The sequence below is a fragment of the Acanthopagrus latus genome, chromosome 9 (assembly GCF_904848185.1).
Source record: "Acanthopagrus latus isolate v.2019 chromosome 9, fAcaLat1.1, whole genome shotgun sequence".
NCBI classification, from domain to species: domain Eukaryota; kingdom Metazoa; phylum Chordata; class Actinopteri; order Spariformes; family Sparidae; genus Acanthopagrus; species Acanthopagrus latus.
Genome location: NC_051047.1, coordinates 30,621 through 50,958, shown reverse-complemented (window position 1 = coordinate 50,958; position 20,338 = coordinate 30,621). Strand labels below are relative to the sequence as shown.

The following is a 20,338-nucleotide window of genomic DNA, read 5'->3' as shown; positions in this document are numbered from 1 at the left end:
TTTGACTACCATTTAAACATACAGGCAAAAAACAAACAACAAAAAAGCAATGTTTCAGATCTTCTTCTAGTATTATTGTAGCATTACCTCTATATGTTGATCGTCTGTCTCTAGCAGTGGATCTCTGAATAGTTTGAATCCTCCAGGCCAAGTACCCAGTGCCACTCTTGCCATCATAATAATGTTCCTTGGAGGGTGAAAGGATAACAAAAACAGACACTCCATTAATGACATTTTTTTTTTCAAGTTAAGGTGCTTCCACGTGATTTTGGACACAACAAAAAAGACTGACATTTTGAATATGAATCCACCACTCCTCCTTCCTCTTCCCCACCCTCTACCAAATTTTTGAAAAAGACTGTGGGATGAAGAAAACACCATCTCAGCTACAGTTCCACAACTGCAACTTGAATGCATGTATGCAGAGCAATTATATCACTTAATTAATAATAAAGTATCTTAAAAAGTATGCTCTGGTAGAAATCAAAATGTTTAAATGTGGCATTTAGCATTGTCATAGCCATTATAGTGTGTGACTTACATAACTGGTCCTGGAGAATGGATCACTGAGGTAGGGGAATAAGCTCACAATTCCTCTGGCATACATTTCTTTCACCTGTCTTGGTGGTGATGTACTGCAAGATTTAAAGAAGTAAAGATTCTTATATGCACTGGACTTAAGAACGATTTGAATTGAAATCTAAAAGCTACACTGAGTTATATAAAAACTATTTACAAATTACCCATTCTTCTCTGTCATGTCAGCTGCCAGTATGTTCACCATTTTCTGTCTGGTTTCATCTGTCAGGGACTTGCTTTGATTATATTCATTTATTATGAGCTCCCCACCAGGTTTCTTGGTAAGAATGGATTCCACCAACTTCAAACAAAGAGCAAAACAATTCAGCAGGTTGAGAATACATCCCAATAATAAGTAAAGATTTAAAAAAAAAAAAAAAAAATCTTAAAAACAAATAGTTATTAAAATAACACTATATATTATTTGAAAAATAATTAAAAATCAAAAATAATTCTTGTTCTGCTCTGGTGTATGTGTGTAAATTCTTACATGCTTGACTTCTGTGTCCAGCCTCTGCCGTTTACCAGAAGGACTCTCTGAAAGGATGTCTTTATCTTGAGAATCGGGCAAATCAAGGGATGGTAGTTCAGACTGCTCTGGAGATGGTACCATGGAGACAGATTCTGACCATGATCGAAGTAGATGGAAGGAAAAATATGAACCACAAGGAACTAGCAAGTCTATTAAATACTGTAATATAAATTACAAATGTAACTGAGACAAACTAGTGTCATATTTGATGGTTAACACTCCAGCTGATGGATCCTTAACTACATCCTCAAATACATCGTCATCCAACTCAGTCCCCGAACTGTCAGCAACCTTCACACCTTCTGTCACAGGTGGCACACCAAACTTTGCAAATGCTACAGTTAAAGACAAATACTTGTGTAAACCATACTTATGAGTTCATGTTGGCCTAATACTCACAAATATCCAATGAATCTGGAACATTACTTTTGAACAAACATCAATAAATTAAAATGTGAAATAAAACTACTCATTATTACTACTTTTTAAGCAAAGCATGCATTCAAAGATTCTTAATGTTTTTAGAGGTGGTAACATTTGTACTCACAAGTTACTATTACAGTTAATCTTAGCACCTTAAAGCTTCCAGTGCAAAGCTTGATTCCAATGTCAATTTCTTACCTGAAATCAAAAACCCTTTCAGATCCGGCTCTGTTATTCTGACAAATTTTTGGACATCGCCAAGTCTGGCCTTAATCAACATGGTTCCTGCAGCACATAATTCCTCATTGTCACAGCCGATTATGCTTATATTTGTTAACGTTATAACAAAAACACAAATATAACAGCAAGTTCATGGTTTTCAACAGAGCAGCCCTGCTGCAAAACCAACTTTTATGAATAATGTTCAATCCGAAAATGAATGCGTTGTTTCATGCCACCAAACCCCAGCAGACAAATGATCAGCTATTTGCAGAAATTACGATGAATTCCACTTATGTTCAATCACATCAGCTTATGAACTTATCAAATCACATCATAAAAGCTTGGCCTGAAACTAACCCCTAACCCTAATTCAAAATAACACAAATTCAACACACAAGTCTGTGTTGTTAACACATAACCCATAGGCTGGGCGAAAAATCACTCCAAAAACAAATACAGTCCCACATTATGTTTTGCTGAAACAACGTTATGAGAGAGCAGAGCAAACCTGGCCACAATGAGAAACACACGGTCAATTTCTCAAACATGTGCAAACTGCTTACCAAAACCAAATAATTAATGCATTGGCCACAAAGTAATTTCAAACACAGTGAGCCTAATATCAAGGTTAGACTAATGTTAGTTACTAACGCGAACGTTAGCTAAGCAAATGCTGATATAATTATCAAGTATTTAACTTAGCTGGTAGATTTGTTTGGTCACCAGTTTTGAAAAAAAAAAAAAGGCACACATGCTCCACTCCATGGTCAACTGTTGATTTGAACAGCCATTCAGCCAATGTGGGGATTATTTTTTCTCAACCCACGCAATTTTCCCACCAAAATTTAGGTCATGTGTAATAAACACAACTATCTGGCCACACCATATTGTTAAGTTAATTGCCTTTTGCTGACATTGTCAAGTTGGACACACGTGCATTTTAAGCTAGGTATTCACCTGGTCATGTTCGCCTCCTGGAATTTGTTGTTAAGATACATAACCCACTCAAATACAAGGCCCAACAACACAATGTTCTTCTAAAACACAATTTCTGTTAAAACGCCAAGATAAAAAGAGGATTAATATATGAAAATAAGAAACTTACCGCAATGGTTTCACGGAGAGAACAATGGCGTCCTGAAAAATCTTCAACGGTTTGAAGGAGGAGGAGGTGGGTGGGGCTTTGCAGAGTCAAATTAACATGATCTCTTTTAACTATGGAGATTTTCACCAACACTAGGGGGCATTCTACTCAATCTGTTGTTGTAATAACTCTGAGAGAGTAACTGAACTTTGGCACTGCATATTTAACACTGCGAAATTTACTGTGCAGGTGCCACCTGCTCATCAGAAGCAATAACCACACCAGCTCATCACTCCTACAGTAAAGACTTCTGAAGTGCATAAAAAATAAATCCTTATTTTTGTAGCAATATAGTGATATCATTTTGTCTTTTTATTAAAACATTTGTCCTACTCTCATTTGTGTTCATATACTTACTTTTACCTTTTTTGTTTGGCACACCAGTTTTTCTTATTTTGACCACCAAGATTCAATGCCTATGCCAGTCTGTTATAGCTTTTCTACCAGTTTTATACATCTTGCAGTTTTTCCCAAATCTTGTTTAAATTATCCTGCAAAGCCAATAAAACTGAGTAATATTTTTGCTTTCAACCCACTGAGAGAGGGAGAGTGCCAAACAGACAGCTGTCCGTCCTTCACCCACATCCACCGGACCCATTCATCATTCAATTCACTATCATAATTGTGACTGCTTATATTCATACTGATGATCATTTCGGGTAAGTCATTTGTGTTAGTATTTCATCAGTCAACAAACATTTACATTGAGGCCCAGTCATAGTTATAATTCAATTTAATCTATATGTCACAATTATTAATATTTGATAATTTGACAAATTATTGCTTGGATTAAATTTTCCTGTTGGGAGTTGGTGCCCTAAAATATGTGCAAAATTGTCGAGATTCCACTACACTAGCTAAGATCACACACATTTATGATCTCAGATAGCACACAGTTCCACCATTTTACTTTGTCTCTATCAACAAAGAAACATGTTGGGCTTCAGCTACCATCTTGGACAGGAGTCCATTGTTCATCAGTGTTAGGAATTATTAATAGGATAACAATTTTAGAGTAAAAAATGTAATACTGTTCTGTAATTGTGCACATACGCACACATAGGATAGGGGAGAGGAGAGGAGCTGTATGCATCCTTCTCATGAAAGACCCCCTCCTTTACACTTACCGCTCTCGTGCGGTCCCTGTCAGGCTGAACAGTCTCATAGCCCCCAATGGAAATGTTGTCATCGGGAGTATCCTGGTGCGGCCATGTCTCCGTAAAGCACATTAAACTACAATCCCAGTACACCTCTGATTCCTGGCTAGCACCATCAGCTCTCGGCTTCATAGCTAACAGCTGATAGCTCATGCAAACAATGCGGTCGTGTTGTTGTAACAATGGCTCGGCTGAATGAAAGAAGTACTTTCACAGCCGAAAAAAAGGCCCAACTATCATGCACGGTGGCACATAAGCGTTTCAACTCAAATTAAGGACTGCGTCCTGCATCTCTTAAGTTACACTATTTTACTAATGTTACAAAGCCTTAGTTTGACTGTATCTTATCACCCAGAAGGTAGTAAGAGGAGAGAGAGGACCCTAATGTTCAACAGTTCTAATAAAGTTGAGACAAAAAGACTGTTCAGTTTCGACAGTCTATATTTTGAATATAGAAATATATTTAATAGCAATTAATTGGCTATCTGCTTTTTTCTTCTCCCAACTGACATTGGCCGCATTTCCCAGATTTGTTAAGAAGTTCTTAAGTGCTAAGATCTAGGAGAGCTCTCAAGAACGCTGTGAAAGAAGGATGTGTTTCCCAGAGTCGCTCTTAGCTTAAGAAGATCTTTCACTAAGAAGGAAATGTAAGATTGAGCTGACCCACTCTTAACAGCCTTCTTAGCAACCAAATACTCAGTGATCAAGCCGTGATATATCCTCTATATATCCTCTATTTTTCAAAATAATAAAACAATGCTCAATGTTTAAATGCACTCATAGCTGCGTACCACTGGCACAAGAAACATAGGCTAATAGTAGAGAAGAAAAAAAAAGTTTTATTGAATTACACGTTTAAGTTTTCCACACATATCTGCATATATGAGTTTATGGTGCTACACATAAAAAAATGGCTGCAATACAGCACATTCTCGCTGCGAACCAACAGCGTCGCTGTGTGCGAAGCCAGACAGTTTACATAAATGCATATGTGCGTCAGCACTTCTCCCCACTGGACGTGCTGTCAGACCAGGCTATCAAAGCAAAGTACTGGCTGCCCCGTGCGGAGATCCAACGGCTGATCACTCTGGTGTCTCCACACATCCAGAGAGCAACCCACTGAAATTTTGCCCTCAGCCCGGAGGTGCAGCTCCTGGCTGCGCTGCGTTTTTACACAGTGGGGAGCTTCTTGGAGGTGGTGGGGCACGGCACCGGCCTCAGCAAGGCATCGGTGTCACGGAGTGTGGCAGCTGTGACACCGATTCTCCTGCACCATGCCCGGACACACGGAACGACGTCCACCAGGTCTGGCAGAGGAGAGTTTGGTAGGAGCATCCTCCTAGGGGACAGTGACTACCCTCTCCGGAGTTACCTCATGACGCCAGTAAACAACCCAGCAACACCACAGGAGGAGAGCTTTAATGAGGCCCAATAACCCTAACCTCTTCTGAGGTCCAACGACCCCAGCCCCTACCCCTTCACCAGCAGTCACAGTCACCAAGCACTGATCACTAAACCATAAACCCACAACCACCACACCACACCACCCATATCAACTGTCAGGCCTGAAGGTTGAAATAAATAAACAGAACCAGCAGATGTAGGCTACATGTAACGTCCTGCACACTATAATTTATTGCTGCAGTGTCCGGGTGCTTTACTGGAAAGTCTGGTACTGGAATGTTAAGTATTGTTGCATACAGTATGAAGGAGTATAGTGTCCACGTTTCTGAGGTGACCAGGAAAAAAGTGGGAAATTAGCAGCAAAACATGTTGTGCTGAAAGTAGAGAGAAGCACATGCATCAGGGCACACATTACGCACAAGTCATGAACCTACGCTTAGATAAATTCCAAATTGCCAGGGACTTTTCGTTGCTAGGTTTGACACCCTCATTTCAATGCAAAATGAGCCACACAATACATGGGGGGGGGGCTGGGCGCTTCACGCTGCGGAATGCGGAAACGCGGCCATTATCAGTCGACAGATGCCGTCTAATGTTGTACAAAAGTGAAAGATAAGTCCAAAAACTCTTTCTGCTGTTAGTAGCTGTTGATTTGGTAATTGTGGTTGAATTATTATGTTTAATATTTAATTAGAGTTCCAAAGTGACAAATAAGTATAATTTATGAGGGCATATACAGGGCAGATGTGGTTCAGGGGTAGAGCCAGCATCTTGTTACCGGAGGGTTGCTGGTTCGATTCCAGGTGGTGGTCTGATGTGATTTCTGCTCCTTGTTTTGCTCTCACATACTGTAATGTCCTTCTGAACTTCTTGTTAATGCAGATGTGATCTATCTGGTTTACTGTAACATGATCCTGTAATACCCATGTTGCTTTATGTATGCTTTTGTGGGGAAATATACTGCCTCCAATGACGAGTTTGTTTGATGCACATATATATATAGAGGCTTCTCTCCACTGTTGTTAATTTCTCCCAGTCCATGCCTTCCCATCACTTCTTCATAGCCAATGTTGTCTTCTCCTATCTTTACATTCATGTCTCCCATGAGGAGGGTCATAACTTTCTCTAAGTAGTTGTCAAAGATGTTCTGTAGTCTGTCGTAGAACTCATCTTCTGTTTCTTCTATCCTACCTGTGATCTCCAAGGTTGCTGAGAAATGTGTCAGAGCAGCTTGACCCCTCCCTCAATACCAGTCCATTCACTCTCCACCCCCTGCAGTTCGACAACAGAAGACTGTCCTTGTCATAATAAAATGTATACATACATAATTACATAGATACAAACATATATACACAAACACCTAAGTAGATACATTAAACTTTTTTATTACCTTAAATAAATAAATAGAAATAAAAAGGTTAAGAAGGGATAAAATAATAATACATAAATAAATAATAACAATAGTGATATGATATAAAAATTGAGGGCAATTCAGTCAGCTCTACCAACTAAAGTAACCCTAACAGTTGAATCATTAACATTAGCTGGAGCACAAATTCCAGACTCAAAATACAAGCACAAGTATCCAATCACAGGTATCTTACATCCTCAGGTCATTCATAAAATATAAAGAAGGCATCTACGTCTTATCAAAAGTGGGGATGTGCCAGGCAATTGCCAGGCTACAAGACACCCTATAGTTCTGAATGCATCGTTCCATTTCAATGCAATGTCTTGCCTGTTGTAAGTAGAAATTAATAAGTATCCTTTTCTTTGTGCTTGGTGATAAAAGCTTGCTTGCACCTTTATACAGTGCCTTGCAAAAGTATTCACCCCCTTTCAACTTTCCCACATTTGTCACATTTTAAGCACAAAGTTGTGCATAATTGTGAAGTGGAAGGAAAATGATACAAGGTTTTAAATTTTTTTACAAATAATAAAACAGAAAAGTGTGGTGTGCAAAAGTATTCACCTCCCTGAGTAAATACTTTGTAGAACCACATTTCGCTGCAATAACAGCTTCAAGTCTTTTGGGGTAAGACTTTACCAGCGATGCACACATGGAGACTGAAATATTTTCCCACTCTTTCTTGAAAAATAGCTCAAGCTTAGTCTGATTGGATGGAGGGTGTCTGTGAACAGCAATTTTCAAGTCTTGCCAGAGATTCTCAAGTTAATTTAGGTCTGGATGTATGTAAAGGCTTGTTGTCCTGCTGGAAGGTGAACCTCCGCCACCATCTCAAGTCTTTTGCAGACTCTTAACAGGTTTTCTTCCAAGATTGTCTTGTATTTGGCTCCATCCATCTTCCCATCAACTCAGACCAGCTTCCCTCTCCCTGCTGAAGTAAAGCCTCCCCACAGCATGATGCTGCCACCACCATGTTTCACGGTGGGGATGGTGTGTTCAGGGTGATGTGCAGTGTTCTCATCTGACAAGAAAATCCTCCTCCATATATTGGTTGTGCCTCCCGCATGTCTTGTGGCAAACTGCATGGCTTTGTTTCAACACTGGCTCTCTTCTTGCCACTCTTCCACAAACGCAAGATTTGTGGAGTACATGACTAATAGTTGTCCTGTGGACAGATTCTCCCACCTGAGCTGTGGATCTCTGCAGCTCCTCCAAAGTTACCATGGGCCTCTTGGCTGCTTCTCTGATCATTGCTCTCCTTGCCCAGCCTGTCAGTTTAGGTGGACGGCCATGTCTTGATAGGTTTGCAGCTGTGCCATACTCTTTCCATTTTCAGGTGATGGATTGAACAGTGCTCTGTGAGATGTTCAAAGCTTGGGATATTTTTTCACATCCTAACCATGCTTTAAACTTCAACTTTATCCCTGACCTGTGGGATGTATTCTTTGGTCTTCATGATGCTGTCTGTTTACTAATGTTCTCTAGCAAACCTCTGAGCACATTGAAATGACATTAAAGTGCCTTTACTATAGATGTCTGTGATTTTCCTTACACAGCAAATGCCAAAGTGTTAAAATCCTGGAGTTTTGATGACCAGAGTAAAAAACCTTACACTTGGTGTCAAATGAGCACAAAGTACACTCCTCAGGCTGAGTCAGAATCACTCTCAGGTGTTTTTTCCAAGTAGAGTGTCAGAGTAGAGTAATTACAGTGTTTATTTTGCATTGGTGGACTCTATTGGAGTCTATTTGTTGATTGAGTCTTTCCCGGCCGCATCACCATTTAGGTTTCGATTTTGTCATCAGCTCTCTGCACCCTCTCATTGGTTGGCACGGTGGGACATGTTTCATGTCGGAGCAGTGCAGCAACGGACCTGCACCAGCCTGTCTCTCCCCCCATCCACAGCCTACGGATTATACATATATGCAAAAGCTCCGTCAGACTGCAGGTGAGAAACTATAAAGTGAATAATGTCGAGAATATCAAATAATTCTTCACGTTTTGAGCCTCATAACTATCATTAATAATTGAAAACGCCAACATTACTTAAAGAGGCAATGAGGTGGCTTCAGTTTAGTTTAGCTAGCTTACTCTATTAGTTGTAAAGTCACTGCAAAAGAATTTTAATTGCGGTCATAACGTAAGCCATAGTGAAGCAGGTTATTCAACATGAGAAAAATACGAATTGCCTGTTAGCATTAGCTCTCTCCCGCTGAGCTAATACCGCTGAAGCTACTGCAAAGCTTCCGACTCCCGCTCTAATGCATGTATGCTCCAGACCGAAAATATGTCGCTAGCACTGCACATATTTAACACCGGAGAAAGGTAGTGTCCGAATGAAGAGCGGGCTTGTCGGACTCATACACGACCGTCAGTGGGAGTAAGAGCGATAAGAGGACCGAAGACCATGGCAGTGAGCAGGGTGACAGCATGTGCTCAGGTCGCAGCTAGCATAGCATAGCTCTTGAACCTCGTGTTGCCTGTACCTTTCTTCAGTGTTGGGTGTGTATTCTCCATCTCTCCTGGCCTGACCACGTCCAGTCATGAAGTAGAATTAAGTTGTGTACAAGGCCTGGTTTTGTACTTTTGTGTCCACTAATGCAATTCTATCTTTATGTTGTAGTCGTGGAAAACCTACAGCCATGCTGTTCAAGGTGCAGTATAAAGGAAAGAAGAAGTACATCAAACTACATGGAGCCTCTCACTCAGAATTTCTCAAGGAGGGTAAGTTAATGTCTATGCTGCAAGTAGCCTAAAGGTTGTACTGTATATTGTGTCACCAGGACATTCATAATTGAATAACCTGTCATTGGCTGTTGATGGAAGCAATGGACAGCCATTCTTAACTGAAAAAGATAAGCTCCCTACAGATAAACAAACATCTAGTCAAACTGAGAGCTATTAAGACATAGTATGTGTTCACTTTTATCCACTATACTACTGACACGTAATTTGTATTCTCAGGTTGTTGCGTTTTAGTTGCAAAAATCTCTTATTGTAACATTAAGTTACAATAAGAGATGTACCAAAGCTTAATTTATCCTTTTTTTCTGTGTTCGAAGCTAAAATGAAGTTCAGTATACCTGCTGAGAAGGACATATATTTGCTGGATGAGAGTGGAACAGAGGTTGATGAAGAGGTCTTTAGTGACATCCTGGAGGAAAAATCTGACATTCAGTGGACGATTGTTGACAATCTTTCTGTCAGTGGTAAGTGGTCGTTTGATCAAATTGTGCATACAAAACCAATCCATTTACTTATGAAAATAACAACTGATAAGAATACAGACCTCAGCACTTAGTTGCCACCAAGAAGACTGTCTGTTGTAGCCTAAATTGCCTAAAATGTAGCAACATTAACCATCAAAACTGATTGTAGTCTATTAATGGTATATGGATGAAAGACACATGCACATTTTCACCATGTCTTTCCATGCCCTCACCTCTTCTTATTGGAAACTGTGAGTCAATTAATGAAATCAGATGTGAAATGTGTTTTTGAAAATCATGTGTTCCCTCTTTTCAGACTCTCCTGCATCCTCATGCACAGACACCTTGTCACTATCATCACACTCGTCGGATAGTGATGCTTTTCTGATGTCTCCCAAAAGACAGCGCATCGATGATTGCATTCTGAGCCCCCCAAGAAGTCAGCATGTTGATGACAGTTCTTCACGAGCCAAAGAGGTGGTGTTTCTTGTATGTTCCTTTCCATTATGATGTATGTTTCTGACATCATTTTTTGGGGTGGGGTGTGATCTTATTTTTTCTTCTTATATTTTTCATGTTTTCAAGCTTGTCGAGAGAGTTCTGGAACAAAAGCCTGGAGGGGACAAAATACTTGCAGAATATGCGACTAAAGGACAGATGAAGGACCGAACACGCCGTGAACTTGTCAACATCTTTGTTGCTGATATGTTGGAAAAGTATGGGTATGTAAAATGCTTCAAGGTGCATTATTTAGTTATAAAGGCACATTCATAGTATTTGATTGCAAACATGTTGTTCATGAAAAACATGTAATGGAGTTTCTTGCCATCAATGCAACCTATCCATTACACCCACAGAAGTGCTCCACCAAAGGACAAGAGGTCACAATATGCATTGGGGATTGTAACACTGTTCCCTTCCCTAAGAGATCCCTACTCCAGAAAGGGCTATGTAAGTATTTTTTTATTGAGACGTTCCCCAACTCCTCACATTATTAAATTAAATTATTATGAGTAATATAGACAGGTGGTGTTGTACAGGCAGCATGTGGGCAGTCAACATTCTTGAAATTGACAGCCAAGTTGACAGCCAATGTTTTGATGCATTTTCCTTTTACTAAGTGTATAATCATGCTTACATTTCTTTTATTTATTTTCAACTCAGGAGCATTTCTTTGATGCAGAGAGCAATGAGGGCTACATTGCATGGAAACTAAAAAACACACAGCGAGGACTCAGTTCTGGCAATAACAGTGGAGTCAGGAGAAGGACCTCTCAAACTACACCTGTTGACAGTACTGCAGCACCAGCTGAATGTCATGTTGTACATTAACAGGCTGAGTATATTGTTCTTTAAAGGACAGGTTCAGATTTTTGAAGGCTGTATCTCCCAAACTTACAGTATCTGTGTTTCAGCAGACAATGTTTCCTTGCTGAGCTGTAGTGGAGCACTAGTAATTCAAAGAGGGATTTTGTCAGGAAGTTTGCAGTGACAAAAAATAGTCAACAGTTTTTTGTTTACTACCAGGGGAGAATCTGACTGGTGTTTGTTTATTCTATGATGTAATGCATAGACTACTAAAATAAAGCTGATGTCATTGTAATAAGAGCCGACTGTACACTTCCATAATGTTAAGACATGTGTTAATATGTTTATTATATTATAATAAAGATAATGTTACGTTTTCAAGAAAAGAATGTGTGGATTATATATTCTCAAAGTGATCACAATTCACTTTAAAAGTGTTAAGTGTACACCAATTATAGAGTATATTCTCATTCCCAGAGTATAAAATCATAAGCTCTGCAGAGTTCTATAAAACACTTACTCAGAGTATATCTTTTACTCTCTTGGAGTTCTAGGTTTACACTGCAGGTGTTGAAAAACACTGGAATAGAGTCTAAAAGTACCAGTGAGGGAGTACAATTGCACACTGTAAGGGTTCAAATGTAACTCTTTATTTGGAGTATATAGTTTACACTTTTGACAGTGTTCACTGAACACTGAACTCTTGGACCTATATAGACACCGAAACTGGTGTTAAATGTACACTTAAGGAGTACAATATACACTGGGATTTTTGCTGTGTATAGCTAAATTCCACTAGATACATGCACGATCCGGCTCCACTCTGTCACGGCTCTGCCAGGGCAGCAGAGCTGGTGGGTTTCACTCTAGTCTATGTGTTTATTTGTACTGGCTCTACTGCGTTGCGTATCTGCTCAGCCCAGCTCAGGCAGTCCAGAGCCCTCCAGAGGATATGCAGGGCTTCTATTTCTGCCAGATGCCGGTTGTTTTCAAAATAAAACACTTATTATGTATGTGTGTTGATGCCAGTACAAAAATCAGAAAACACAAATCCAAGCACTTCTTCGGTCAGGGACACTCCTTGTTGTTGTGTTACACACATACATATACAGTTGTGTCCAAAATAACAGCAGTCCAATATCAGTAACCAGATCAATCATTGCAAATAATTAAATAGTAAGTGTTGTAGAGAAATAGAAAACCAACAAATCCAACAGTCATGACATGCATGCTGCAGCTTCATTCTCTTCAGATGAGACTTTAAATAAATTAAAGCCACCAATTCAGTTTGGCCTTAGTTTTTCAACAAACCCTAAATTAAGTCACAGTTTTTAGATATTGTGGACATTATTCAAAGTTTTCACAGCCAGCAATCTGCATTTGGCTTCAGCGTGTCAACAGGGAGCATTCACAACCACAAGTTCGTCAGAACTTGCCTTCTCTAGTTAACTTTGGTTATGCAAAATGCTTGATCCAAATGATGAGGAGCACTGCAAAAATGTTAAAGGCTCACTAACTTATTTAAGATAAGCAGACCTTAAGCTCTGCCTCACTTTCATTGCCATACGCAATGATGTTTTTCTGTAACGTATAATCAGACACTGAAAGAGCACCACAGAGACAAAAATATCTCTTGAAGTCTGAGTAGGCGAGGTGTTCGTATTTAAAACTGAAAGTCATTAAGATGCATAAGTTGTCCACCAAAAAAGTTCACAAGTAAAGCCGCCCATATTGTAAATGGGGGGAGAGAAAAGAAAAAATGACAGATAATTCCAGCAAAGGTCCTTGGTTTATCCCTGCACTGATTGTATGAACATTCTTTGGATGTTCGAGTTGAAATAGAGTGAGAAGAGGAAAGTCAGAGGATGCCTCAGCTATCAAGTTGCCGGGATCTCAAATTGTTGGGATCCCTGTGGAGTAATTTGTAGCCCTCTTAGATAATCTGTTTCTGCAACAGACTGAAAGGTCTGACACTGACTGTCACTGGTGATCCCCAGGTGAAATGGGTAGAGTAACCTATAGCGGATGCTCATGGATCAGAACCAGGCCTTAACTCCATCAAATTGCTGCTGATGATTTTCATTCTGTACTGTCTTTTGTGCCCTCACTGCTCTTGATGCACTTGTCTGGACCCTCAGTTTTCTCTGGCAGGACTAGTCTCTAGTAAGAGAGTTTTTACTCTATGTTCTTGGTCCTGCGTTTGGTGAACATGTCGATGCCTGTTAAAGGTTTTTCTCAGAAAGTGAGCAATGAGACAAGTTACTGCGACTGGTCAGCGGCAAGCCACAATTGCAAGTCCCCTTGAATAATGTCTCAACTTTGGTGTGTCAAACAAACATAGCGACAGACAGAAAACAGCAGGTAAGCAAGAATGGAAATTTAACCATAACATAGTGTCCCCCAGTGGTTTAATAAAATCTCCCAGAGAACAAGATATGGAGAGGGCAGAAAAAACTTAGCAGCTCGTGACAAGGGCATATAAATGTGATCCTACACCAACTCACTGATCAGTCTGATCAGAGCTGAGCTGATCAGATAAACACACAAGGCAGTGTCTGTGTCTTATGAATGTCAATATGGATTTTAAGTGCCCTTGATTTAACCAGCACAACATATTTGCGAGGTCCTGCCAGCAGCACCAGGGGATAGATGGATTGGTACTGCAGAACAATTCCTTGTAACCCTGGCTCCTGCGCTGAGAGGCCAGCCAGTGATTGTAATTAGTGCTGACAGGGCTGTACAGAGAGTTACAGTACCTATGGTGACAGTGTGAAAGGACGCGCTCCATTGTCGCCAGAAGTTTTTATGTCATTATATCATTTAAGATTGTCTGCTCATTTTAAGAACATTTTCAGTGATCCCTGTCCTTACAGTATGAGAACTAACAGCTAATGCAGCACTTACAGCTCATAGATAACTGTAAGCTCACAGCAAAGCTGAAGACACCAGAAGTGACTGTTTCTGTTCAGAGCAGTGGTGGTCCTTCCTACAGGCAACACAGTCACGTGCCACCTAGTGAGGGGCACCAAATATGCAGCGAGAAAAAATTCTAATTCAAATTATAAGGTCTATTTATTTTTCAGTTTTTGCCATCCCTATCTGCAACAATACTTTGACATAAAAAAATAAAGGCAAGTAAAATAAATGACAATTCCCACCTATAGCTCCTTTAGCTGTTACAAGTCACAGTCACACCATGCTAGTGAGCACACTGATGCGCGGTTGGTCATTCGGCAGTGTGTCGACGGGTTACATTCCGTAGAAGATGAAACAGCAAAAGCCATCTGGGGCGCACTTTCAAGGGGCAGAAAAGAAGGAGAAACATGCAAAGGACAAAGGTGTGTCATTTTGATTATATATTTCTTAAATTCACTGAGCATTCATGATATACCATAAATTACCATATAATAGCCGTGTTTCAGTTCACCCCCAGGTCCCCTTTAAATGCCGGGTGCAGGTATATATTTTAGTAAATAACCGCTGGTTCCAAATAAATGCTGTGTCTAATATATTTTAAAAAAACATAAAGGAAGAAGGCATCCCCCACTGACACTGCACATTTTCTTCTTCGACTTTTTCAAGTATTGTGCTCACTTGCTGTCAATCATTATTACATTAATGATCGCCATGGCTCCAGTGCAGAATAGAAAACAAAAATATAACTTGAAATTCAAACTTTCAGTCATAAAATATGCAGAGGAAATCTCGGGAGAAGCAGCTGCAAAATGTTTCTTTGTCGACCCCAAGAGAGTGAGAGAGAGTAATCAGCAAACAGGCAAATGAAAATGATCAGAGCGATGGCGAAAGGAATGTACACCACCGTGAGTGACAACAGAGGTAAGGAGTTTGCCGTGAGTGCTGGTTGGCTGAAGTGTTTCCTAATAATAAGAATCATTTGAAAAACAATTGGAACCTTACAGCTGTGCTAGTTCTGCCTAGCATGGCTAGCATGACAGCGTTGTTCATGTGTACCTTCAAGCATTCATGTTTAGCCAAGTCTTCCTGTCATACCAATTCAGAGAAAAGCCCCTCTGAAACACTTTACCTTTTTCATGGGCCTGCTGTGTGGAGGGAAGGAGGGAAGTGACCGTGGATGCAAATGATATATGGCTTGTTCTTGACAATTAATAACACATTTATTGTAGTGTGCAGTAACTATTTTTTTAAATGATTATTTTGGAAAAAAATAAAAACAAATAAATAAATAAAAATCAATTTCCATCAGAGAGAGCCATGCCCTAGTGCTCCCTTTTGGCCAGCCACCAATGGCAGTCACACATCCTCTGCATTAGAGTTCAACATCAGTCCCCCGTAGGGCTGTGTGATCTCCTCCTGATCACACTGTACACCCATGTCTGTACTCCCAGACATCAAGAGAACTCTATTGTGAAGTATGCAGATGACACCAGCATCGTCGTCTGCCTTACAAAGAACAGATTCAGAGGTTTCCATACCACAGGCTGTGAGACTCCACGTTTCCTTCTCCCAACCCCAGTGTTGCAAAAATAAATTTACCTTGTAACCATGAAACCTTGATAATTTGTGTCTAGAAGTGTATGATTTAACCTTTTTCCAATGGTAACATATTATAAAAAATAAAAATCACATTAAAATGAATGTTAAATCACAACACTTGATAGAATATCTTCACAAAATATCTTGATAAGATCAAATCAGGAGCCAAGCGTATTGTCCCAGCACTAATGTAGACTGTAACATAAACAGTTGAATTTGTCAGATGCATGGGACATTTGTGACAATGTGGAGGTGAGCGTGGTCGAGGTGCAGCTGTGGGAGAGAGAGAGGTGGAGAAGGCTCAGGAGAAGGGTTAGTAGTTAGTAGTGTGCTGGACCTCAGATGGGAGATGCCGACAGAGACGAAGAGACGCACAATACACACAGGACACATTTGGTTCCCTGAAGCATATTATTTGGCGTTATGTTGCTTGACTCAAATCAAGACTGTCTGGAAACCAGAACTGTGTGGGGGGGCCTGTTAATTTACCCACAGTAGCACTAGGAAGGCTACAGACACATGTTTGTCTGTGTTGGTCAGTCTGCCTGCTTGTGCTTGACAATGCCATTTAGCCGCAATAAAAATGACAGAAGTGATATGAATAAACAAAAAATAACAATCTCATTAGATAAAACATGTGTTGACAAAGTTTTACTTTGGGACATGATTTGCAGTTAAAAGAAATCATAATATATTGCGAAATATGATATCACAGTACTAAGCATATCACAAAATGTACCATGATATTGTGGCACTGTAAGTGACTAATGTGTGGAGGGGGCGGGTCCTAAAGTTGTTCAGTGCACAGATGGAGAAGGGCTTACTGGAGAGAAACTAAGCGCCAAGAGTCGGTTGTTCGCTGAAAGTGAATTTCAGCGAATAACCAACTCTTGACATTTAATTTCTCTCCAATAAGCCCAGTGGTGTGCCGGAGTGAAAGACACAAGTGTCTGCAGACACAAGTGTGGCGAAAAAAAGGGCAGAAAATGCTGTTTTCATGAAGAATGGCTGTGCAAATTTGACTGGCTTAGGTTTCTCAGAGAGAAAAATTTCATGAACTGCAAATTTTGCAGTCAATACCCGCAGCATGTGGGGAACGAGATATTTGCGGGTAATGTTGGCACTACATAGTTAAAACATGACACACAGGTCAAACACAGTGCTAGTCTAAGGCATAAAATATGCCATGCCCTGTTCTCCAATGAAAATGCAACTCCACTGTCCACCATTTAGAAGGCAAGAGGCTGTTAATCAGTGTGCTGCTGAATTAATGCTGCTGTACAGATGTGGTTCAGGCAGGGTAAGAGGTCTAGAAGGCTAAATTACAAGGGCTGGCCTTCTGAGCCTGTAGGACCACAGGAGGTTCTGCTCTAAGGGAGAGTGAATAAAGGCACAAGTTGTTTAGGCCTACTTGTTCTGTAATGACAGTAGAGTTATTGACCAGTGCCCCAAATGTTTACATAAATTTACAGTATTTATTAAGTTGTAGTCTGTGTATGTGAAAGGATAGGAAGGTTAATGAGCACATACTTTGTTTACAATTCTGAACATAACTTTGCATTTGTGATTTCTGAATCTATGTTCATTATCATTATGCTGTAATGACAGTAATGGTGCTGTCTTTATACCTTATTTCTCTTATGTTGCTTCTTCAAAAGTTCACAATAAAATGTGACAGAGAATTTAAAACAAGACATTGTAATTTCTGCATTTATTATCAAAGTGTTTATCAGTAATACAGTAAAAACGAGAGGTAATGTGAATATTTGTTTCGCATGTTGATTTACAGTGTCTCCTGTACATTTTGTGATTGTGCTCCTAAAATTTAGGGTCAGTTGTGGGCCTAGTAAAAAATTTAGTCTGGTTCCCTGCTGCTTCATAGCACAGTGTATTGCTGTGAGGTGACAGTGCTACCCACTGCATTACAATGATGTTCTACATTAACATGATAAACAAAAAAAGTGCATAATGAAGGCAAAGTCACATATGTTTCCTCATTGCGTGGCTGTACTATACAGTCTGCAGAGTTCAAACCAAACTGATTATCATGTTTTCATGAATTCAGCAACAACTGGAAGGGAAGAATGACCAATCTGGTGCAGTTCATTATGCTTTAGCAGACTATCGATGGATGGATGGATGGATGGATGACGGACAATTTTTTACCACATTAAGAGTGCACTGTATATTGTTTCATGGACTGCAAATACAGAACTCAAGCCAACACAGCCTCTTAAAAGCTGACAAACCACCAACAAAAATAATGTGTACTTTCAGAAGAGCTTGCTGGTGTATGATATAACTGTGTTCTGACTATAAATATAAAGCTTTGCCTAAAACTAGATTTGTAATCTTTCTATTCATTAACATATTCTTGTAAATAAAATACCTCAAACAGAGTCTGTCTGGGTTCACCCTGCTCTCCATGTCTGTTTTACAACCCTAAATGGATTAAAAGGATGTGCTGGGGAATTCCACTGCAGGCCCGCACAACACTCGAATCTAGAATTACCTCTGCAAGTTGAACATTTTAGAAGAATTTCTGCGTGTCTTACTTTCTTCACTCACCAAGAGAGTTCATCTGGTATTTGATGTAACCATGAAACGTGTTATCAATAGTAAATACTGAGTCAGACTCAACTATAGGCCTACATACGGTTCAAGAGAGGCAAAAGTTGTGGGATGTGTAGACTCTGATTCAGATCAAAGTCACACGAACCTTCTAACGCCACCAGGGTTGGGGGTTCAACTCCCTCACTCAATTACCCCACTTTTTATAAATAAATAAATAAAAATGCCAGCAATGTAAATAAAGTACTATGGCCAGTGTGGAAGTAACCATGTGACTGTAACGCGTTCCCAAGAGTATTTAACGTTACCGCGCAGCACCGGTGCGCCCCGCGCGTCTACATTAAGCTAACCAGGGAGAGATGCCAGAGAGACGCCTACCTGCTTCCACTGTGTCGGTCAGGTCGTGGTTGGTGGCTGTCCGGGGAAACTCCTTCAGTTTTCGGGAGCTGAGGTTGAGGACGCCGCTCGCGGCTCCCTCCTCCAACGCCCGCTCCAAGCCCCGGTTGGGCGGCAGGTTGCCGCTGCCGATGTGAATCTGGATAGACGGAGAAGAGCCGAGCTGGGAGAGAGCCGACTCCTGTCCCAACGTCGCCATAATAATTTCCACCCTCTCCGCCGTTATCCCCGTGTACGTCAGTGCAACCCGATATAGCTAAAGTCCAGGCAAACAGACAGACCGCGATTTATTCGTGCAGTGCCGAGCCGTGCCGTGTTGCGCGTTCAGTTTCCTACTTAATTGTCGCCGCAGCGTCCGTCTCCCCGTAGCTTCATCGACAATACAGCTGGGCGACATCCGGTCGACAACTTTCAAAATAACATATCCTCCAGTTTACTAAGTAGTTCAATTGCAATTGCATTTAAAGTGATTTAGAAAATGTAGACTCATTTGTTTGTGATTTCGTTTATTAGAATAAAGAATAACCTACAGGTTCTTCTCAAGTAATTATAGAAATGTCTACCTAGAAAGAATAAGTAGGTTAATCTGTGTTTTAATCATACGATTAAATGTGCTCCATTCTACTTCCATAATAAGGATTGGGTCAGCTAGATTAAAAATGAACATTCTCAGAAAAAAATGAACGAAAAAATAACAGAATGCTGTAGTTGTGGGGGAGGATATATGTTTGCCTAGTTTGTCCACCTCCTCCAAACATCCTGGGAATTCAGTCTCAATACACCCTTTTTGAAAATACAAAAATAAAAAAAGGATGCCTGACTTAACTTGTATTCCTGCCATTCTGATGTTCCACTGCTTCTCTAGTGTTTTTATTCTGAAGATAGGCCCCCTACATTTCCGTTTTTCTCTGTGTATTTCTTTGATTTTATTCAGTCAAGGCGGTTGCTCAGTTCACTGATTAGCATTGAAAAAATAAATTAAAATAAGAAACATTTCAAAAAAGAAACAGGGAGATCGAAATGGCATCAGAAACCCAGTAGACAGTGACATCTGCTGGACAGAATAAAAACGTGCTGCCTGAAAGTAGAAAAGAAAAGCCAAGATTTCCAGATGCTCCTAACAAAGTATTACCCGAGTGACACTGTGGGTCCATGTGATGATGTTTCTACCACCTCGACCCATGTTGTAGTCCTGTTAGGGGCCCATTTATCCACATATCTGCTGAATATTTAGGATTAGGCTATATTTAAATCTGCCAGCAGACTATACCACAAAGGAACAAATAATTAATAAAGGGTAACTCCAGCTATTTTACACATATGCTGACAGGTTTTTTGGAGTACTGCTGCATATGTGAAAAGAGAAATATAAACCCTTGTGTCTCCAGAGGAAACTGCATATAATCTAATAAATTGCCTCCAGTGTTGTCACTGAGTGGCCAGTGGCATTGTGGTTAACCCTCGTCTTGT

The 20,338-nt window shown here is 40.2% G+C and overlaps 2 protein-coding genes across 14 annotated transcripts in view; one reads left to right on the top strand and one right to left on the bottom strand.

The window, feature by feature from the left end:
- The window catches only part of lrch1 (leucine-rich repeats and calponin homology (CH) domain containing 1), a 251,315-nt gene extending 231,678 nt beyond the window's left edge, over window positions 1-19,637 (bottom strand). For 5 of the 13 annotated variants that reach the window (XR_005076873.1, XR_005076874.1, XR_005076876.1 and 2 more), the window contains exon 1: window positions 18,851-19,635. Coding sequence is in view for 9 of the 13 variants with exons in the window: in XM_037109409.1 (XP_036965304.1) it covers window positions 18,851-19,067 (217 nt within the window). In the remaining 4 variants the exon portion in view is untranslated. Of the gene's footprint in view, window positions 1-18,850 lie in introns of all 13 variants that reach the window. The other 8 variants (XM_037109400.1, XM_037109403.1, XM_037109406.1 and 5 more) reach the window with 3 other exon arrangements.
- On the top strand, window positions 9,458-11,730 carry LOC119025641. The gene is made up of 6 exons (XM_037109410.1): window positions 9,458-9,593; window positions 9,932-10,078; window positions 10,395-10,555; window positions 10,664-10,800; window positions 10,936-11,029; window positions 11,243-11,730. The coding sequence occupies exons 1-6, from the start codon at window positions 9,512-9,514 to the stop codon at window positions 11,408-11,410; spliced, it is 789 nt and encodes a 262-aa protein (XP_036965305.1). The 5' UTR covers window positions 9,458-9,511; the 3' UTR covers window positions 11,411-11,730.
- Window positions 19,638-20,338: the final 701 nt, after the last annotated feature.

Excerpts from the sequence above, each read along its gene's own strand:
- LOC119025641 (XM_037109410.1), top strand. The coding sequence starts at position 9,512 with ATGCTGTTCAAGGTGCAGTATAAAGGAAAGAAGAAGTACATCAAACTA. Across the intron at positions 10,079-10,394 it reads TGACAATCTTTCTGTCAGTG|ACTCTCCTGCATCCTCATGC; the intron begins GTAAGTGGTCGT and ends CCCTCTTTTCAG. Across the intron at positions 11,030-11,242 it reads CCTACTCCAGAAAGGGCTAT|GAGCATTTCTTTGATGCAGA; the intron begins GTAAGTATTTTT and ends TTTTCAACTCAG.